This window comes from Carassius carassius, chromosome 45 (assembly GCF_963082965.1).
Source record: "Carassius carassius chromosome 45, fCarCar2.1, whole genome shotgun sequence".
NCBI lineage: Eukaryota > Metazoa > Chordata > Actinopteri > Cypriniformes > Cyprinidae > Carassius > Carassius carassius.
In genome coordinates, this window is record NC_081799.1 from 21,394,820 (window position 1) to 21,417,102 (window position 22,283).

The following is a 22,283-nucleotide window of genomic DNA, read 5'->3' on the forward strand; positions in this document are numbered from 1 at the left end:
AATCATATTTTTATTGAAATAAAAAAGTTTTTATCAAAATGTCAATATTTGCTAATATAGCAAGGATAAACAAAAAATGCTTCCTGTAGACAAACAAAAATATAAAGGTTATTTTTAAATGAGTTATAACGTTAACTATTAATAATTAAATTATGTTTGTATGAGAAATTTGTAAATATATACATTTTTTATAAAAACTTGCATATACATACATATGAAATTACGTTAAAAAGAGCCATTTACAAATAATTGTAAAATAATAATATTAAAATAAATATGATAATAAAAATTATTATTGTTAAGAAAGTATTCAATGCAAAATATTAATCTACCTCGATTCTGTTATGTTCACTCACCAATAAGATAATTTTTCCAGAAAAGTGGCAAAATGGCTTTATTTGTTCTCAATTTTGAGGCAAATATATCCATCGTTCAGTTTCATGTGTTGTCGCGAAGGATTGTGGGAAATGCCTTCGCGATGCATCCAGTTTCACTTCAGCAAGCTGACTGTCTCTACAGGCGCAGCGCTGGAGATTCACCATTAACCCAGCGCAATGCTCCTGATCCAGCTCCGCTGAATCTCTCGGGATACTAGTTTCTCTAAACCTCCGCTCGGATGAACATGAGTCGGAACGAGCATTCGCTGCAGGCTCTGTCCTGGAGAAAGCTTTATCTGAGCCGAGCCAAACTCAAAGCGTCCAGTCGCACGTCGGCTCTTTTATCCGGTTTCGCAATGGTGAGTTGTTTTTCGCGTCTGTTTATTTAGTGATGTCTGTGGAAGTTCAATTTTGTAACACTGGGCTGTTAAAGAGAAAGTGCGTTTAATAGTGTTGTATAAGTTTAATATAAGAATATTTTGGCTTTAAAACGGGCGTGACTCGAGTCTTTGATGCATCTGCAATCACAAACTGACAGCCACAGTTGTTTAGCTCGTGCTAATGCTCAGCTAGATTTTTACTTGGTGATTATGTTTATAAAGAGCATCACGAGAATCTCAACAACTTCTTGAGTCTTCTGCTGCAGTGCACTTTAATTCAGTGCCAAACCTATTTTTACAATTTCATCTACACATGTACAATTTTAAATACACATTTTAGAATCTTCTAAAAATAATTATTTATGTGTATAAAAGCTGTAAAAAATATTCATATATATATATATATATATATATATATATATATATATATATATATATATATATGCATGCATGCATGCATACATACATACATACATAAAGTGGGTACGGAAAGTATTCAGACTTCCTTAAATTATTCACTTTGTTATATTGCAGCCATTTAAGTTAATTTTTTTTTCCTCATTAATGTACACATAGCACCCCATATTGACAGAAAAACACAATTGTTGACATTTTTGCAGATTTATTAAAAAAGGGAAACTGAAATATCACATGGTCCTAAGTATTCAGACCCTTTGCTGTAACACTCGTATGTTTAACTCAGGTGCTGTCCATTTCTTCTGATCATCCTACACCTTCATTTGAGTCCAGTTGTGTTTGATTATACTGATTGGACTTGATTAGGAACGCCACACACCTGTCTATATTAGACTTTACAGCTCACAGTGCATGTCAGAGCAAATGAGAGGTCAAAGGAACTGCCTGAAGAACTCAAAGACAGAATTGTGGCAAGGCACAGATCTGGCCAAGGTTACAAAAACATTTCTGCTGCACTTAAGGTTCCTAAGGTTCCATAATCTTTACATGGAAGACATTTGGGACGACCAGAACCCTTCCTAGAGCTGGCCATCTGGCCAAACTGAGGTATCGGGGGACCCTCCACCAGTCGGGGCTTTATGGCAGAGTGGCCCGACGGAAGCGTCTCCTCAGTGCAAGACACATGAAAGGCCCCCTGCAGTTTGCTAAAAAACACCCGAAGGATTCTGTGGTCTGATGAGACCAAGATAGAACTTTTTGGCATTAGTTTTAAGCGGTATGTGTGGAGAAAACCAGGCACTGCTCATCACCTGTCCAATACAGTCCCAACAGTGAAGCATGGTGGTGGCAGCATCATGCTGTGGGGGTGTTTTTCAGCTGCAGGGACAGGACAACTGGTTGCAATCGAGGGAAAGATGAATGCGGCCAAGTACAGGGATATTCTGAACGAAAACCTTCTCCAGAATGCTCAGGACCTCAGACTGGGCTGAAGGTTCACCTTCCAACAAGACAATGACCCTAAGCTAAACCCACAGCTAAAATGTGGCTTCACAACAACTCCGTTACAGTTCTTGAATGGCCCAGCCAGAGCCCTGACTTAAACCCAATTGAGCATCTCTGGAGAAACCTGAAAACGGCTGTCCACCAACGTTTTCGATCCAACCTGACAGAACTGGAGAGGATCTGCAAGGAGGAGTGGCAGAGGATCCCCAAATCCAAGTGTGAAAAACTTGTTGCATTTTTCCCAAAAAGACTCATGGCTGTATTCGATCAAAAGAGTGCTTCTACTAAATACTGAGCAAAGGGTATGAATACTTAGGACCATGTGATATTTCAGTTTTTCTTTTTTAATAAATCTGCAAAAATGTCAACAATTCTGTGTCTTTCTTTCAATATGGGGTGCTGTGTACATTTAATGAGGATTTTTTTTTAACTTAAATGATTTTAGCAAATTGCTGCAATATAACAAAGAGTGAAAAAATTAAAGGGGTCTGAATACTTTCCGTACCCTATATATATTTAAATGGTATTCCTTTACATTATTATATACATTTATTACCAATAATATAAATTATATTATTTAACTTATTTTTGTTATTAATTATAGTGTATTACTCTGCATATATCTAGCAATTTTTTATATATTTTGTGGTACATAAAATTTTGTCAACACCGTAAGGTTTTCTAACAAATTGTTGAAAATTAACTTTATGGCGTAGAGAATCAGTTAAAAAAAACTTCACTCAAAATGTATGCTAGTTTCATTATAATGACTGATATTACAGAATATTTGCTGGTTTCAAGGACTGTATTTTACCGGTGTTTTCCTTTTCATTTTACAGGTGGCCATGGTGGAAGTACAGCTGGACACCAATCACGACTATCCCCCAGGACTGCTGATCGCTTTCAGCGCTTGCACCACTGTGTTGGTGGCTGTCCACCTGTTCGCCCTCATGGTGAGCACCTGCATCCTGCCCAACATCGAAGCGGTCAGCAACGTGCACAACCTCAACTCTGTGAAGGAGTCTCCTCATGAGAGAATGCATTGCCATATCGAGCTGGCCTGGGCTTTTTCCACAGTCATTGGAACGCTGCTGTTCCTGGCCGAGGTGGTCCTGCTGTGCTGGGTCAAGTTTTTACCCATTAAGCCGAAGGATCAGAAAAATGGTACTATATCCGCTGGGGTGGCCGCTGCGATCACGTCTACCTCCATCATGGTGCCTTTCGGCTTGGTTTTTATCGTCTTCGCTGTGCATTTTTACCGCTCGCTGGTCAGCCACAAAACCGACAGGCAGTTTCAAGAGTTAGAAGAGTTGGAGGACTTACAGAATGAACTGGACCATCGAGGGGAGGCGTCTAACTTGCAGTCTCCCAGTTCCCTTTACCCCTAGTTTTGAGTTTGGGAAAGAGCTTCTGTCAATGTTTTAGATTTGTCAAGTGTTGCAACACATCGTATTTTCAACCATAGTATTGATCTATCTGTTGCATGTGTTGCAGTTTTATGTGTCGAGGATTTGTACACTGTTTCCGCTAGATTTACTAATAACTGACTTCTATAACTGTGAAAGCATGCACACTGCATGTTTCATGTACTTTTTTTCTGTTCTTATAGGAATAGTTCACCCAAAAATGAACATTTTCTAAAAATGTACTCATCAAAGGTGTGTTCGAGTTTGTTTTTCATCTGAACAGATTTGGAGAAATTCAACACTACATCAGTTGCTCATCAATGGATCCTCTGCAGTGAATGGGTACCGTCAGAACGAGAGTCCAAACAACTGATTAAAAACATCACAACGATCCACAAGTAATCCATTGTTAAGATGTTTTAAACTAAAAATATTACTATAATATGTGTCCTTTCTCCATAATATTGCTTTCTCCAGTGGAAAGTCATCTTATCTGAATCAGGAGAGAAATATGCACAGATAGGTTTTCACTGGAGGGCGCGTTAGTATGGATTATGGACTTGTATTTTGGCAAGAAGCGACAGTTTAAAGTAATATGTTTCTTACAAACACAAAGCTTTTCACTTCACGAGACGTTAATTGATGGACTGGAGTGAATTAGCTGTTTAGACTCTCATTCTGAAGGCACCAATTCATTGGTGAGCAAATAAAGTAATACTAAATTTCTCTGATCTAAATTTCTAAAATCTGCTCCAAAATCATCTACATCTTGGATGGCCTGAGGTTGAATACATTTTCAGCAATTTTTCATTTTTGGTTAACTATTTCTTTAATTCACCACAGGGAAAATCCTTTATTTCAGTCCTGTAACTTTCAAAGTTTTTATTTTTACACAAGGCAACCTACATTCTTACAGACATAAGTTTATATAAAAAAAAAAACTATTTTAAACTGATCAGAGGCTTGTTTAAAGTTATTTTGACCAAATCATTTTGCTGAGTTCTGAATCATGGCTTTGCTATTGAACAGCTGAATCAACCAAAAATCTTGAGTCCTATTCAAACTCAAATTTTTTCCCCAAATGAACCCCCTGAATGAGCACATATTAGAAAAAACTAAGGCACTTTATCAACATGTTTGTCTGACCTTTTTTGGTAGTATTTGAAATGGCTTCCCATTAAAGGGACCTCTGTTCGCTCTGAAGTTGGACACAAGTGCTTAGCGCCGTCACGGCTAAAGAGCTGGCAGGATTGTGCGATTATGCTAGCGAACACCTTTCAAACAAAGTGTTTATTAAGCAGAGGACTTTTTAATCAAGTAGTCACATCAGCAGCATTGACAAAAATGACTAAAACAACATTTTATTAACATGTTCAGTATTGCCAAATTGGCAAAATACAATTATTTTTTTTTTTTTTCCCCAAAGTATGTGAAACAATATCCAATGTTGTGTGTAAAGTTTGATTCAGAAGCTCTTTTTATTAGTGCACAGCATGTGCTGGAATTTAAAAACTCACAGTTTATACATTTTAATTAAAGTCTTAAATCAAACTTCAACCAAACACCCTTTTGTGCTCTTTTATATAATTCTTGCCAAAATGAGCATTTTGTGAAATACTAGTAGATGCATAATGTGCCAACAGCTTTTTTGTATGGTGTGCTAGTGTTTTTATTGTGAGTGAGGGGTTGATAAAACATATTTCACAACACTAGTCTGCCTTTTTTGTCTTCAGGATATTGTCAAGGTAGATATTCCCTAACAATGGTATGACTTGGAGTCATGGTCTCTGCCGATTACAGCTCTGCTTTTACGTCCAAATGTTTGCCTTTGGAGAAATCCACAATGTTTCTGAATCTGCATTAGGTAATAAACCATGCAAAACGCTTTGAGCTGTTACACTAGTCTGAACCTATGACTGAAAGCTTGCATTACTGTTAAAATGGAGATCATGCAAATGAGCAAACATCAGTGTTAATCATTTACCTTGGGAATTGGATACACTGTTGGTCTAACTGCTGCTTCTCTCCCAAAATCAGACATGGTTCCACACTTAGCAACGCCGTCAACCAAAAAGCCTTCGTACAGCTCTGTCCAGGTAGAAGAACTTGCCGTGTCCGTTTTTCTGTCCGTCGCTCCAGGTGCCCGCAAAGCAGTTTTTATTAGCTTTACAAAAAACAGATTACAAAAAAAAGTCATTAATAATAAAAATAAATATATATATATATATATATATATATATATATATATATATATATTATTATTATTCTGCAAGAAGAAAATGAAGCCAATTTTTCGGACAATTAAGATTATTTCCATTACATCATTAAAAATACAAATTCCCCCCAGTTCTCATTACCATAATGCAAAAAAGATCATTCCTATCTTTTATATAGAAGTTTATTATATAAGAATTGTAATGTTAATTAAAATCTTATTATTATTTATGATGTATAAAAACCAAATTACTATAATGCAAAAAAAAATGCAATAATACAAACTTTAATATTTAATAATAAACTTAAATATAATTTTATTTAAATATAAATGCATTATATTATAATATGTGTTTACTGTGTTAATAAATATACACACATGTATATATTTAATAAATATATGTAATTTATATTTATATACCATGAATCATATATAAATATAAATATATATATATTTACAGATTTAGATATTTCTTATATGTATGTGTTTCTTAGTACATGTATGTGCGTGTATTTATATATAAATATACACAGTACACACACATATATTATACAAACAAACTTATTTGGATTAATCGATTTGACACTTTGTCATTTAGCCAAGAACCAACATAAACCCTCACATATTCTCCAGTCCCCATCATAGATCAGTCCTGTTTTCTTCCAAACCTGTGTCCCTTTTCTTTATCAAAGTTCAAGCTACCTTCAGGAACATTTTGTTAATGGAGGGAAAATCATTCTTCTAAATCAAGTTTTGATGAGCAGTGTTTCCTAGAAATACATAGTGTAATGTAATCTGCAGAACACATCTAAATAACAAATTAAATTAAGGCTTGTCTATTTAAACTGCCAGGCTTTGTACTGTGATCCTCAAGGCCTGTAATGTTTAAAACATGCCATTAAATATTCAATCCATTAAATATTACCATGTTTATTATTATTCATCCACTCGCCTGTGTACTTATCTCCTTTGACAGAATACAAAGTGTGATGCGGCTCACAATTTTGGGCTTTTTTGTCCAAGAGTTTTACAAGTGGTTCTGTAGTCTGGGGTCTCTTAAAGAAGGGCATACTGCACATAAAATATGATTATTATCATTAAAATATTATTATCTGTCACTATAGTACTTTTTGTAGCACTTAAAAAAAATTGAAGTACAGGTCCTTCTCAAAAAATTTGCATATTGTGATAAAGTTCATTATTTTCCATAATGTAATGATAAAAATTAAACTTTCATATATTTTTTAGATTCATTGCACACCAACTGAAATATTTCAGGTCTTTTATTGTTTTAATACTGATGATTTTGGCATACAGCTCATGAAAACCCAAAATTCCTATCTCAAAAAATTAGCATATCATGAAAAGGTTCTCTAAATGAGCTATTAACCTAATCATCTGAATCAACTAATTAACTCTAAACACCTGCAAAAGATTCCTGAGGCTTTTAAAAACTCCAAGCCTGGTTCATTACTCAAAACCGCAATCATGGGTAAGACTGCCGACCTGACTGCTGTCCAGAAGGCCATCATTGACACCCTCAAGCGAGAGGGTAAGACACAGAAAGAAATTTCTGAACGAACAGGCTGTTCCCAGAGTGCTGTATCAAGGCACCTCAGTGGGAAGTCTGTGGGAAGGAAAAAGTGTGGCAAAAAACGCTGCACAACGAGAAGAGGTGACCGGACCCTGAGGAAGATTGTGGAGAAGGACCGATTCCAGACTTTGGGGGACCTGCGGAAGCAGTGGACTGAGTCTGGAGTAGAAACATCCAGAGCCACCGTGCACAGGCGTGTGCAGGAAATGGGCTACAGAGAAGCAGCACTGGACTGTTGCTCAGTGGTCCAAAGTACTTTTTTCGGATGAAAGCAAATTTTGCATGTCATTCGGAAATCAAGGTGCCAGAGTCTGGAGGAAGACTGGGGAGAAGGAAATGCCAAAATGCCTGAAGTCCAGTGTCAAGTACCTACAGTCAGTGATGGTCTGGGGTGCCATGTCAGCTGCTGGTGTTGGTCCACTGTGTTTTATCAAGGGCAGGGTCAATGCAGCTAGTTATTAGGAGATTTTGGAGCACCTCATGCTTCCATCTGCTGAAAAGCTTTATGGAGATGAAGATCCATTTTCAGCACGACCTGGCACCTGCTCACAGTGCCAAAACCACTGGTAAATGGTTTACTGACCATGGTATTACTGTGCTCAATTGGCCTGCCAACTCTCCTGACCTGAACCCCATAGAGAATCTGTGGGATATTGTGAAGAGAAAGTTGAGAGACGCAAGACCCAACACTCTGGATGAGCTTAAGGCCGCTATCAAAGCATCCTGGGCCTCCATAACACCTCAGCAGTGCAACAGGCTGATTGCCTCCATGCCACGCCGCATTAAAGCAGTCATTTCTGCAAAAGGATTCCCGACCAAGTATTGAGTGCATAACTGAACATAATTATTTGAAGGTTGACTTCTTTTGTATTAAAAACACTTTTCTTTTATTGGTCGGATGAAATATGCTAATTCTTTGAGATAGGAATTTGGGGTTTTCATGAGCTTTATGCCAAAATCATCAGTATTAAAACAACGAAAGATCTGAAATATTTCAGTTGGTGTGCAATGAATCTAAAATATATGAAAGTTTAATTTTTATCATTACATTATGGAAAATAATGAACTTTATCACAATATGCTAATTTTTTGAGAAGGACCTGTACATGCAATAACAGATGAATATGGTTATCATAAAGTAGACCTACTTAAATCTTACCTCATTCCCCATCCAAAACACTTAAATAAACTTAAATAAACCACAAATATTAAATGTAAACTTTAAACTGGTCGATCTCGACGGACCTGTCAAAATAATTCGTATACTTAGCCACAAGCCTCGACTAATATTTATGTTCGCTGACGCTCCCGGTCGTTAGGCGGCGACGTCATCCTCTGAATCTTATGCTGGCCTGTGATTGGTGGACGGGTGAAGAAGCGGAGCTTATATAAATTGCTAGAGCGCCCACTAGCGGCAGTGTGCGGCAGAGCAGCGCCAGCGCAGACGAGTACAATGTCACTGGAGAGATGTCAAAGTGAATGGACAGAAATAGATCAAGAATATCAGCAATTACAGGTTTGAACTGAACGAATGTGTGTTATATTTGTACTCCGATAACCTAAAAATGAATCCCGTGTTAGTTAGGAGGCAAATGCGTCTGTTTTAGATGTTTGTGACGCGGCTAACAGGCTTTAGCTCATCAAATAATACACTGATTTTCTTTTGTTATTGTATATATGTATTTAACCAGCATCAGTTCTCTAAAACCATATTTAAATGACTAAATATATTCGTGTATATATTTTATTCTTTTAATAAATGTGGTGTGTTAGTTAAGTAGATCTGATAATGATTCACGGATTTAACTGGTTAAACCAGGTTAGATGTTAACCAAGAGTTGTTGCTCAACTGTAAATTTGATCGTATGATCGATTCGTGATAGACAGGGTTAGATTACAGGATGGTGAAGCTCTAGACGGTAAACTTCTGGAAGTTCACGAAGCTCCTATTGTTTGAAAACAAAAAAAAGTGCCTTTTGGGTCAAGGTATCAAGGTAATACAATTAGGTTGTTGTTGTTTTTGGATATATAACGTTACCATGGTAGTACTCTGGTATTTATTTTAATTACCCTGGTGTACAATGTAAAAACCTTGAGGAAAAATATATTAGTACTATGGTACAAATCAAAGAACCAGAGTATTTCCATCTGATATATATATATATATATCATTAAATATCCATTAAAAACCAGCTGTCATGTGTTACCAGGCCTGGTTAGAGTTGATACAAATGATTGGCCCATGTTTAAAATGTCCTTCTCATGTTCAAAATACCTCATGCTTAAAATGGAGCATCCAGAGGATGCCATGTGCCTATTGAAAGGTCATGCATGTATTAGGAAACGATTCTGATTTTATTTTGACTTCCAGTATATTTTGTATTTTAGGAAGCGCACAAAGTCTACAGACAGAAGCTGGAGGAGCTGACGAACCTGCAGGCGATATGCAGCAGTGCCATAAGCAAGCAAAGAAAAGGCCTGAAAGACCTCAAGAATAGTCTTCATAAGTAAGAGCCGAGTTTTAGATGTTACTAAAGATCTTGAGCAATACGCTCACGATGACATAAACAGATCCTTTATCTCTTTTGTTGTAAACAGATGTATGAAAACTTGCAATGAAAAAGAAACAGCGGTGATAAATGACCTGAAGGTTCAAATTAAAGAAAGGCAAAATGTCTTTTTTGACATGGAGTCCTATTTGCCAAAGAAAAACGGGTGAGTTAGTTCTTCATACCGATATGTATAGTACCACGGTTGTGTGATTTGGTTTTGAGACTTTTCTACTTTTAAACTGTTGTCTTCTCTTTTCAGACTGTACTTAAATTTGGTCCTTGGAAATGTGAATGTCACACTCCTCAGCAACCAAGCCAAGTGAGTCAGATGTGAGCACGTCCGTTGAGCGGAGAGAGATTTCCCAATACAAAATTGCTGATTTTGTGTTTTCCAAAACAGGTTTGCATACAAAGATGAATACGAGAAGTTCAAACTTTATATGACTATAATACTAATGTTTGGTGCTGTCACCTGCCTCTTCCTTTTCAACTACCGGTAAGACGAGAGATCTTAATAATTAATGCCATTTTGTGGAGGAAAGTGTGCTGTTGGAGTCTAACATGCAGATGTCACATTCACAGGGTTACAGATGAAATCTTCAACTTTTTATTGGTGTGGTATTATTGCACATTGACAATAAGAGAGAGTATCCTCATGAGCAATGGGTCACGGTGAGTTCCACGTTCACTTTAAAACACATTTGGTCAATGCTGTGCCCAAATGTGGTTAACTGTGGTTCAGGATCAGATCTCTCAGATTTCCCTGTCCGTTCTCTATTCAGTCAATAACTTTGGTTGTACTATTTCGTTTGGTTTGTTGTAATGATTTATGTTATTTGTTTATTTATTTGGCCACCATTCTTTATTTTTGTCTATTAATTTGTGTAGTTTGTATTTTGGTTATTTGTTTATTTTTTCGGTTCATGTTTGTTTATTTGGTTAAATTTTTTTGTTTGTTTTGTTTATTTGGTTGTGAAATTTTGTTTGTTTGTTTATGTGTATTTATTTGGTTGTAACATTTTATTTTTATTTCTTTGACTGTTTATTTATTTGTATGTATTGTCTTGTTTGTTTACACAATTTTATTTGTCTTGTGTATTTATTTGGTTGTAGCACTTTGTCTGTTTATTTATTTGCTTGTATTTGTTATAGTATGTTTGGCTGTGAATTGTTATTATTATATATATTTTTTATCTGTTAATTTATTTATTGCATTGATGAATGATCATGATTGATTTTTTTTTTTCTTTTTTTTTAGAATTAAAGGCTGGTGGGTGTCACATCACTATGTCTCAACCTTTTTATCAGGTGTTATGTTGACATGGTAAGTGTTTTAGGTCACAGATCATATAATTGAATAATTCTTCCCATCACCAGCTTGTTTCATCACCACTCTCTGTCTTTTAAGGCCAGAAGGTCCAATGTATCAGATGTTCAGAAGTCAGTTCCTGGCATTCTCCATCTATCAGAGTGAGTATAATCTATTAGCTGCTCAATGTAGTTTGTGTGTCTTTTGATTGTTGTTATATTCTTTATGTTTCTCTGGCAGGTTGTGTGCAGTTTCTTCAGTATTATTATCAGAGCGGCTGCTTGTATCGGTTACGGGCTCTGGGGGAAAGAAACCAGCTGGACCTGACAGTGGGTAAGCATTGAGACCGATTTGAATCCTGGGAGAAATGTTGACCTGGATGATGTCATATGTTTGGCCTGAAGTCAGAGCCCAGATTGACCTCTCATGTTACTCTTACAGAGGGCTTTCAATCATGGATGTGGAGGGGGCTTACATTCCTCCTTCCGTTTCTATTCTTTGGCCACGTGAGTATCAGCGTTTAAGTGTTGCCTTTCATTTTTCATGCATTTTTTTTTTTTCAACTAAAAAATAAGTTGTCTGAAAGGTTTCATGCCATTTACAGTGGGACATCTATGAAGATCATAACATATAAATGTGAGGGTTTTAAACAGTTTGTTAACGTTTATAAGTCTGGGGTCAGTAAACTAAAAAGACATCAAATAGATCAAAACCGTTAAGCCATTTACAGTGCTACTAAAGATTTCTATCAACGTTGAAAATAATCAGAAAAGGTTTCTTGAGCAGCAAATCAGCATATTACAATTATTTATTTTTGAAGGATCATGTGACACTGAAAACTGGAGTAAATAATGCTGAAAATTCAGCTTTGCATCACAGGACGAAATGGCATTTTGAAATATATTTTTCAATTGCATTAATATTTCAGAATATTACTGTATATTTGGTCAAATAAATCCAGCTTTGGTAAGCAGAAAACATGTAAAATATGTACTGACCCTAAACATTTGAACAGTAGCATATATTGATTCAGCTGTCAGGCATATAATATAAATGTGCTGGTTTTCTCTCCTCTGGTCAGTTTTGGCAGCTGTACAATGCCGTGAGTCTTTTTAAGCTGTCCTCCCGTGATGACTGCAAGGAATGGCAGGTAAAGAGAGTGGCTGAAGTTGCCAAACATCATTATCATTGCTTAAATCCCCAAGTATTAATCTTCTGCACATTGCTCATCTTGTACTGAGGTTAATTTTGCCAGTATTGCAGATCGAATTTGCACTTAAATATTAAATTTTTCAGGTGTTCATGTTGGCCTTGACATTTCTCGTCCTTTTCTTGGGAAATTTCCTCACAACTTTAAAAGTGGTCCACCAGAAGCTCCAGAAAAACAAAGAAAAGGTCAAAAATAACTGATGAGACACCAACTGGAAGATTTCATACACCTCATGGCCAGTGAGGAACTCACAGAACTCAATTTCAAAGCGCACAAAACAGTTTCTTCTATAGGAGTTGCATCCCACGAGCTGTTTGGAGAGGGTTGAAATAGATGTTGACGTCTCCTCAAACTTGTTTCAACAGCAGCTGTGAAAATCAAGATTTCGTGTCACGTTGCCCTATCGTCTAACAAGTTGTTTTTGCTCTTATTTATGCAATCACAGCAGATAGAGGGTAACGTTTGGGTTAGAAACCACTGACAACCTTCAGACACTGTATATCCAATAAGCAAAGAGACTTCAATTCACTTGTTTTGTTCCTGTGCATGGATATGTTTACAATAAGCCACATTTAAATTTTATGCAACGCAGCAGGACGGCTGTAGAACTGCAGATGCTCAGTTCACTACTCAAAGGGATTTGTTATGGTTTTTTAAGAAGCTGGGTAGTGATTAAAGTACTTGTTCCCATATAGGGCATTTTAGCTGAAGCATATGTTACATATGTGTGAGAAAGCATTGCAACAATGCAACTCTAAGGGAAAGGCGTGTTTTGCACGTCGTGGCTTGTTAGTACAGTGATTGAGCAAGGCCAAATTCTTGAATTAAAGGAATAGTTCATCCAAAGATGAAAATTTTATTTTAAATTTGCTCACCCTCAGACCATCCCAAGATGTAGATGAGTGTTTCTTCAGAATAAATTTGGAGAAATTTCACATTACATCACTTGCAGACCAATGGATCCTCTGCCGTGAATGGGTGCCGTCAGATTGAGAGTCCAAACTGCTGATTAAAACATCACAATAATCCACAAGTACAGTAATCCACACCACTCCAGTCCATTAAATAACAATTCATTAATTATCCATAATATTGCTTTCTGTAGTGAAAAAGTTGCTTCGTCGGAATCAGGACATAAATATGCACAGATCAAACAATGTTTACAAGTGAAAACAGTCCAAAACCTGGATGGACCTTTTACTGGAGGAAGGAAGTGTTTTTTGTGCTTGTATTTTGACTGGAAGAGACCATTTAAAGTTAAAACATCTTAATGATGGATTTGTTTCTTACAATCATGCAGCTTTTTGCTTTACAAGACATTAATTGGTGGACTGAAGTTATGGATTACTTGTGGGTTTTTGTGGTGTTTTTATCAACTGTTCGGACTCTGAATCTGACGGCACCCATTCACTGCAGAGGATCAAATGGTGTGTAATAAAGTTATGTAATGCTAAATTTCTCCAAATCCGTTCCGATGAAATAACAAACTCAAATACATCTTCATTTTTGGGGTCACGTGACATTCCCTGACACCTTGAAAACGTGGATTTGTATTATTATTATCGATGGAAATAAAGCTCCGATAACAATTAAAATAGTACATTAAGAGCATCCCTTTTCTCTAGCCTTGTTATTTTCACATGTTTGTAGTTGTATATATTTAAAGGCATAGATGTGTAACTGCAAGTCCGAATAACAAATGCTGAACTATATCTTGCATAATGTGAATGAATGCTGTTATAATTACATCTACTGTAACAGGAGGAACCAGTGTGTGTTTCTGCGTTACTTTGAATGTCAAAGAAAAAAAAAACACGTTGTTTTGTTTGTTAAAGCAAAGTTTTTCTTGGTTTACCATCGGGGAGTTTGCACTCGAGACATTTTTCCTATGTGATATTACAGAGGCAGGTCATTACAGAAGTTGCATTTGGTTACAGAACTATTTGTTTGCCTTAATGCTCTCCTTTGCCTGTTCACACCTGGTTTAGTTTAACATAGTACCCAAGTGTTACAAGTTTGGATTTTTTAATGGGCTTAGTGAACTGTACTTGAAGCAAAAAGCTGTAATTAAAAGTATTTCTCATGTTGGGAAATGCTTTATTGCACAATTAACTACTGCGTAAATCCTGCGTCACAGTTGTCACAATTCACTATATGATTTTGTCATCGTTTTGTGTTGAACGTAATAAATGCACTTTTTGCTTGAACGTAAAATAAGCCTTCGGACTTGAGGAAAGGGAGGTTTCCAAAGGGAAAATTAGATATTAAGATGGATTTCTATTCACCTTCTGTTGCTAGTTTAGAGCAAATAAATTCAATCTGATGCAATATGTGTGGCCTCGTGTGAAAATGTATTCCTTAGGCCTTCAACACCAGAGGGCGCGAGAGTGAAGCATGTGCTTCTACATTGGTGGTAAAATAAAGGTACAATTAGCAATATTTATTTAGAAAACCACAATCAAATTAAAAGTTCCACCTTATTAGTAGAAGATAGTATATTTCAGCTCCCTGGTTGAAATGTGTCTTGACGCACAAAACCAGTCATAAGTAGCACGGGTTTATTTGTAGCAATAGCAAACAATACATTATCGATTTTTCTTTTATGGCAAAAATCATTAGGATGTTAAGTAAAGATTTTGTTCTATGAAGATATATTAAAATTATATATTATTTATAATTATACATTGTCAATAAAATAACTGACCAACAGCGCAGAGTAGCTTCATTTAAATTGTCAGTAAATAATAATGATACTATTTTCATGCTGAAGTAACATTTCATTCTTAGCCGTGACAGCAGTATTTGGAGGCTTCCGGTACCGCAGTGGCTTCCTGCAAAACAGGAGTTTTTGCGCTTACCACAATATAAGTCTTGTATTCTGACCAAGTTTGTTTTGCAAAGAAGCAGAGATTTTCACTCATATGTCTGCCTAATATTTCAAAACTGCGTCATGCAATATTGATGTGTGCCGATGTATAACGAATATGCATCTGTAAAAAGAGGTAGAGAATTTTACCACTGACATAGCTTCACTCGTGACTTACTTCATTAGGCTAAATGCATATATGCACAATATTTATTTTATTTGTGCAATAATGTTTTTTTTTTTCCTTTAATTTATACAAATCTCTTGGATTTTATTTTTTTGTACACCACAGGCTTATTTGTTTTTGTTGTTTTTTCTTTCAGAAAGCTTTATAGACTCACAAAATACTATAACTCAAAGGTTAAAAACTGCTACTATTGTGCAAGTAAATAAGATGCATTACACAACAGAAACATGTTACACCCAGTGTAAGTGGCAGGTTCTTCTTCACATTTAAAATGTGACCATGTGATATATGTATAGTCATCCCTGAGACATCAGCAGCAGTTTTCCCATCTCCTATTGCATCCACAATCATGGCAGACCAAATTCCATCAAGTCACATCAGTGACACCAGCAGAAGGATGTGGCGTGGACCATTACAGACTTATCACACACACCCTGGTGACTGACCTCTGTCAAACAGTTAAGCCTTGCTTGGTGGACAGATTGTGAGAAAAAGCATACCACATGTCCTGAAAAATATTCCTTTGCGAAAGCTTAAACAATTGTGAGAAGCTTTGCAGATGTTTACAGAATATCCTAGTTCATATAAACAAGTGTGTTCTTCTGGCAGCGGTCACAGAATGTTACAGCGTTTCTTCTTCTTGCGATGTCTTGCTTTAGCCCTGGCTGCTAGCGCTCGCTTGGTTGCCTCTCTGAAAATGTCCTCTACGTTTTCTCTATATTTAGCTGAACACTCCAGGTATATCTCAGCATTCAATTGCTTCTGGATCTGTTCACCCTGAGAAAGAAATATGAAGGTTATTCAGTTAACATACCTATAACTGTGTATACATATTTACATACGTGTGTGTATACAAACACAATAAATATAAATATAAACATACACACATACATATATATATGTATATATATGTTAATGAATATATTAATATATATTAATTAAATTAATGTTTATTCAGCAGTGATGCATTAAATTAATTAAAAGGGACAGTAAAGACAATGTTACAAAGAGCAAAGATTTCTATTTTAAATAAATGCGGTTCTTTTTAACTTTCTCAAAAAAATATAACATGGTTTCCACAAAAATATTAAGCTGTGTGTGTGTGTGTGTGTGTGTGTGTGTGTGTGTGTGTGTGTGTGTGTGTGTGTGTGTGTGTGTGTGTGTGTGTGTGTGTGTGTGTGTGTGTGTGTGTGTGTGTGTGTGTGTGTGTGTGTGTGTGTGTGTGTGTGTGTGTGTGTGTGTGTGTGTGTGTGTGTGTGTGTGAGTGTGTGAGTGTGTGAGTGTGAGTGTGAGTGTGAGTGTGTGAGTGATACTTTTCCCCCAGAAACTGCATATATGTGTGTGTGTGTTTGTACTGTCAAATGATTAATCGTGATTAATCGCATCCAAAATAAAAGTTTTTGTTTACATAGTGTGTGTGTGCTGTGTATATTTATTATGTATATATAAACACACACGCATTTAAATATTTAAGAAAATATGTAACGTTTATATATTAAATATATTTATATATAATAAAACATTTATGAATATAAATATATACATTTAAATATTTTCAAAATATATGTTGTTATGTATATATATATATATATATATATATATATATATATATATATATATACATATATACATATATACACATATATACACATACACACACGCACACAAACATATACACATATATATGCAGTTTCTGGGGAAAAGTATAATCATTTCCATAAACATTTTAAGAAGCACAACTGTTTTCACATTATTTAATAAATGTAACCCAAAAATATGTTGACTTAACTCAATATGACTTGTTTTTATTAGACACAGTGCTTGTGATGTTCTTTATTTTGTAAATCATTTTGGATAAAACTGTCTGTTAAATAAATAAATAGGCCAACCTGGAGGTAGGTGATGGGCGCCTGATCTAAAGCTTTGAGCTTCCTCGTCTTCTCTTTGTCCTTTCGCAGGTCTGTCTTGCATCCTATCAAGATAATGGGGATGTCACGGCAGAAATGATGGACCTCTGGGTACCACTGTAGGGGAACAGGAAAAAAATGTTTCAAACTGAACGTCTTCTTTTATATAAATACATTTTCCGGTCTTTCTTAAACCCGTAATGATGTACTGTATCTATCGTTAGGCCATGAATGAACAGTCCCTTTGCTGTGCCTTTATTTAAACAGGGCTCGGCACATTCTTCTGAACTGACATGACAGGAAACATCCAGAAATACTGTTTGTTTTCAGAGGTGGTCCATCGGTAATTATCTACTGTACAGGTCAAAGTTTATCAGCAAGCAAAGTTACAACAGACTTTCACCTGACGAACACTACAGTTTCATTCTCAACTGAGGGCAAATCACCTTTATCGTGACATTGTCGAACGACGTCGGATTAGTCACATCGTAGCAGATGACAACAAGGTTTACTTCTTGATACGACAGAGGCCTCAAACGATCGTAATCTTCCTGGCCTGTCGGTAAAAAGATGAGAAGGAAATGACGTCATTACATCACACTGATACCTAAAAAACAATGCTGTATTATGTGGAGCGTGGATGCTTCTAAACAAGTCAGAGGTGGAGACCTCTGACCATATACAGCATCTTTCTGTATGTCGTATTCTATGAACAAAGTATTTTGACGAAAAACTGAGATGTGGTAGAAAACCACATCCTGGCTTCAACATCCTGTTCCTGAGAGGCAGAGAAGGGTGGGCAGCAGTGTGGCTCTGATAAGCAGCTCGATTACTGAAGATGCAGTTCAATTTAGACAAGAAAAAAGCATTTTGAAGGATTTATCATGGAGAAATTCAGGTTACATAGACGTCAGGGGTTCACTGAGGTCAGTAAGTGAATAAATGAGGATTAGATCAATACAAGAATGTGCAACATTCCAAATTAGATCAGTGGGATTAATACAATTTAACTTGCCAATACATTCACTGTAAAAAATAGCCTAAAAATATAAAAATATATCCTGTACAGTTTTGAAATGTCTGAATATTAAGCCCATGTTCAACCAATTTGGTGCTTTAAAACATTTTTTTTCCCCGTAATAATATCTTTAGATATTCACATTTTACAAAAATACACTACTGTTCAAAAGTCTGGAGTATTTTATGGTCACCAAGGCTGTATTTATTTAACAAAAATACAGTACAAACAGTAATTTTCTTTTAAATATTATTCTGACAAATTTTAATATATTTTGAAATGTAACACATTCAGGTGATGCAAAGCTGAATTTTCAGCATCATTACTTCATATTCAGTGTCACATGATCAAATATCAAACCTTAAAAACATATTGTGTCACTTAATATTTTTTTGGTAACCAAAATACTTTGTTTTCAGGATTTTTTAGTGAATAGAAAGTTCATAAAAACATTTTTAATAACATAACAGATGTCTTTACTGTCACTTTTGATCCATTTAATACACCCTTGCTGAATAAATACTCAACTCAATCCAAAAAATTAAAAATAAAGTAAAAACACTTACCAACCCCAAACCTTTCAAAAGTAGTGTACATGATAATTTAAGTACAAAAATTAAATAATTAATTATTACAATTTTAAATACATGCAGTATTCATCCAAATTGAACAACTGTGTTACACATTCAGGAGTGGCTTTTAGCATGTTGCACCACATCCGCAGACAGATTCGGGCCCAAGAAGCCACAGATTAAAAACTGGAGGGTGATAATTAGAATGAGAATTTTTCACATTGGCTAACATGTCATTAATGTCAAGTAAATACTGTAATATACTGTAAATAATTTATAGAGGAAGGTCTTTCATGTCAATAATCGAAGGCAAAAATCTGGTAAAAAGAAGAAAAAAAATCTTGCAGAATGATTCAAAATGAATTTGGACACAATGCCAAAGAAAATTTTTTTTTAATACAATTTAGATAATCATGCAATGATCAAAGTGTGCATGCAGCCTGACCTCAGGGATGACAGCTATGAAAACTATTACTGATGGCCTCACACCCATTAAACTCAACATTCCTTCCTTAATATTTAATCAATGAAGTGTGACACTGAAGAGAATGGGGCGTCTGGAATCTGAGGTGTGTCTGGCATCTGTAGACACTTACCTGCCGTATCGTAAAGGTTCAGCTGAATATCCTTCCCTCCATAGGATACAGTGGTGACATATTTGTCAAACACAGATGGAGCATATTTCTGTTGAACACCAATATAAAATGAGACAAATACAGGCGTATAATTGATGACAGTGCACAAAAAGTTCATGTTTCTACAAGACACATTTGAAGTACATTTAAGGCGTAGACAGAAACCAGAATTGCTGTCTGGAAGTGGAAAAACTTGCTGAGGATGTTGTGCAAATGACTGTTATACATTTTGCAATGTGTCCTTCTCTTGAAAACTGATATCTCTTTTACTATCTTCTCAACTGGTGTAAATCTGGTTTACTTACACACAAAAAGTTGAAAACTGTCAAGCCAAGCACATGAATCTGTACTTTGCCAACATAAAATTGTTATTTTGAGCTTAATCATCATCTAAAAGCTTACCTCTGGGAAATCTCCTTTGGCATACACCATAAGCAGTGATGTTTTCCCACAACCACCGTCTCCTACGATCACAATTTTGAGAGAATCAGTTTGAGTGCCATTGCCGGCCACAGTGCCGTTCTGTGTCATGTCCTTTCAGTTTCTCCAACAGGTGCCCAAGTGCACAGAAGTGTCAGGTAAATTCATTGGGGAGTCTAACGTGAGACTAACAGTCTGCCAGGTAAGCATGCTGCTATCCGGTCTCAACCTCCTCCTCCTCTTGCCTTTTTTCTTTTCAAACCATGTGACTGTGTTGTCAAGAAGCCCAGCAGATCAGAGCGTGTTACTGTAATTGAGGCTGTTAAACAAGTGTGACTCTTTCCTGTGCCTGTCTACACATGGTCTGCACCATCACTAGGCGGGGGACATGAAGGCACTCCCTCCAGCTGGTTTTGGAGAGTTACTTCCTATATACATGTTAATTGAAACCGCTGTCTCACATTTCTCACATTCTCACGTCTACACAAGGTAGGGTTGCCAACTCTCACGCATCTGGCGTGACACTCACGCTTTCAGCATCAATCTCACACTGAAGTCCAAGCGTGAGTGTCACGCCAGATGCGTGAGAGTTGGCAACCCTGACAAGAAGGTGGAGCAGGATGGGAATGTTGCTCTGAATGGTGTGCTTAATTGCAGTGATTAAATGAGCAAATTCTTGATAATTAAGTGAATTATAGAAGAACGTGTCTTTGTTACTAATATACATAACTAAAAGTGTTATTATCTTTTGTGATCTTTTGTGTTTTTTTTATTATTATTTTAATCTTCCTTTATAGTTTTTATTATTATTCATTTCAGTTTTTGGTTATTTCAGGACATCAAGTTAAACCCGAATGAAAATGAGAAATGCTGCTTCGCCAACTAGCTGAAATAAAATAAGCTTCATTTTTTACTTTTGCTAACATTTATTATATTTCAGGTAACAACATTATATATATATATATATATATATAGTTTTAGTTGTTTACGTGTTAATAAATCTGTCCATTTCATGTACATATTTTACTTTTTAATTTCACTCTTTAAAAATTATTTGCTTGTATATTATTAAGAATTATTAAAAACATTAAAATGAATAGTTACAATGTCAAATCCAAAAGGATTTAGTTCAAATTCCCACTTGAAAAAGATTTGCATGTATTATTTTGAGATGAACCCATATAAGAATTGTGAATCACATCTCAGTATATATGTGTGTGTGTGTGTGTGTGTGTGTGTGTGTGTGTGTGTGTGAGTGTGTGTGTGGTCGTGGTTGCTGAATTGTCAAAATAGCATTGCAGTTATGGAAGAATTCACCATATATCATTATATTGTTATCATTATTAAAATTGCATTTCATGTCTCTTTATTCTTTATTTCCCTAATCATTTTTTGTGTTCCTAAATGATTTTAAGTTGACTTTGTTTTCATAAATATAAAAAAAAAAAACACTATATAAATGAACATATCAAGGACTGAATCTTTTAGGATGGTACATAATTAATCTGCTTAACAGTGACAATTACCATGAAAACGTATGGTCTTTAATACAAAGCAAAATAATAAATCTAAACCATGTAGTACCATCCAATATATATATATATATATTTTATTTCCAACATAATATAGAGGTACTGAACAAATATAAACTACAACAAAGAAATTGAAAATATAAAGTATAATATAAATAATAATACAGGTAAAAGATATAAATAATAATAAAATATAAAAATATAAAAAGGTATGAGATCATCATATAAACAACAAAAGCTTTGTAGTACCAGCTATATGCCGTTGTTCAAAGCACCTGTGAGTATAACCAACCTTTCTTAATGTATTTTACAAATGACTAATAGGTGTCAGTTAATGCATCCCCCACACCGTCACAGCCAATGAGAAGCTAGAAAAAGGTTGTTGTTTTTTCCTCTCATTTCTCACAGATAGGAGGCGTCGTGACTGTCTCGGTCACATAACTGGTATCATTTACTGATTCCAAACAGGGCAAGGGAGACAAATAGCAAAAAAGAATAATTATAAAAGTCCGTTATCTTCTCATAAAACAATTTATATGGAGTTTCACGGTGCATAAAAAGGAAGTTAATATCCATTAATGCAGGACAAAAGCGGCCTACACGGATGTGTTTTCCGCCCTGGGCCCGTTTGGTTGTGGGTTGTAAATCAGTTCACACACAGCGAAATCTAATACAAATGTAAAT

The 22,283-nt window shown here is 35.7% G+C and overlaps 3 protein-coding genes and 1 pseudogene across 3 annotated transcripts; 2 read left to right on the forward strand and 2 right to left on the reverse strand.

Annotated features, from left to right (window-relative positions):
- The first annotated feature begins 445 nt into the window (after positions 1-445).
- Positions 446-5,291, forward strand: LOC132127092 (calcium release-activated calcium channel protein 1). The gene is made up of 2 exons (XM_059538721.1): positions 446-736; positions 3,016-5,291. The coding sequence occupies exons 1-2, from the start codon at positions 617-619 to the stop codon at positions 3,562-3,564; spliced, it is 669 nt and encodes a 222-aa protein (XP_059394704.1). The 5' UTR covers positions 446-616; the 3' UTR covers positions 3,565-5,291.
- LOC132127025 (MORN repeat-containing protein 3-like) lies at positions 5,197-8,695 on the reverse strand (annotated as a pseudogene).
- Positions 8,696-8,813: 118 nt separating this feature from the next.
- tmem120b (transmembrane protein 120B) lies at positions 8,814-14,794 on the forward strand. Its single transcript, XM_059539852.1, has 12 exons — positions 8,814-8,907; positions 9,780-9,898; positions 9,990-10,106; positions 10,203-10,262; positions 10,344-10,439; positions 10,526-10,615; positions 11,202-11,267; positions 11,352-11,413; positions 11,493-11,585; positions 11,694-11,758; positions 12,334-12,402; positions 12,549-14,794. The coding sequence occupies exons 1-12, from the start codon at positions 8,845-8,847 to the stop codon at positions 12,660-12,662; spliced, it is 1,014 nt and encodes a 337-aa protein (XP_059395835.1). The 5' UTR covers positions 8,814-8,844; the 3' UTR covers positions 12,663-14,794.
- An 802-nt stretch (positions 14,795-15,596) lies between these two features.
- On the reverse strand, positions 15,597-20,519 carry rhof (ras homolog family member F). The gene is made up of 5 exons (XM_059539853.1): positions 20,050-20,519; positions 19,609-19,696; positions 17,869-17,978; positions 17,405-17,539; positions 15,597-16,292 (listed from the first exon to the last, which is right to left on the reverse strand). Exons 1-5 carry the CDS (start codon positions 20,176-20,178, stop codon positions 16,128-16,130), a joined length of 627 nt encoding a protein of 208 aa, XP_059395836.1. The 5' UTR covers positions 20,179-20,519; the 3' UTR covers positions 15,597-16,127.
- Between the last annotated feature and the right edge of the window lie 1,764 nt (positions 20,520-22,283).

What these genes read in the sequence shown, in the direction of transcription:
- LOC132127092 (XM_059538721.1), top strand. Translation starts at nt 617, where the DNA reads ATGAACATGAGTCGGAACGAGCATTCGCTGCAGGCTCTGTCCTGGAGA. An exon ending in TTTTATCCGGTTTCGCAATG is followed by an intron (nt 737 to 3,015) that starts GTGAGTTGTTTT and finishes TTCATTTTACAG; the next exon opens with GTGGCCATGGTGGAAGTACA.
- tmem120b (XM_059539852.1), top strand. Translation starts at nt 8,845, where the DNA reads ATGTCACTGGAGAGATGTCAAAGTGAATGGACAGAAATAGATCAAGAA. An exon ending in CTCCTCAGCAACCAAGCCAA is followed by an intron (nt 10,263 to 10,343) that starts GTGAGTCAGATG and finishes TTTCCAAAACAG; the next exon opens with GTTTGCATACAAAGATGAAT. An exon ending in CGTTTCTATTCTTTGGCCAC is followed by an intron (nt 11,759 to 12,333) that starts GTGAGTATCAGC and finishes TCCTCTGGTCAG; the next exon opens with TTTTGGCAGCTGTACAATGC.
- rhof (XM_059539853.1), bottom strand. Translation starts at nt 20,178, where the DNA reads ATGACACAGAACGGCACTGTGGCCGGCAATGGCACTCAAACTGATTCT. An exon ending in TCGACAATGTCACGATAAAG is followed by an intron (nt 17,540 to 17,868) that starts GTGATTTGCCCT and finishes GTTCCCCTACAG; the next exon opens with TGGTACCCAGAGGTCCATCA. An exon ending in CGCCCATCACCTACCTCCAG is followed by an intron (nt 16,293 to 17,404) that starts GTTGGCCTATTT and finishes TTTCTTTCTCAG; the next exon opens with GGTGAACAGATCCAGAAGCA.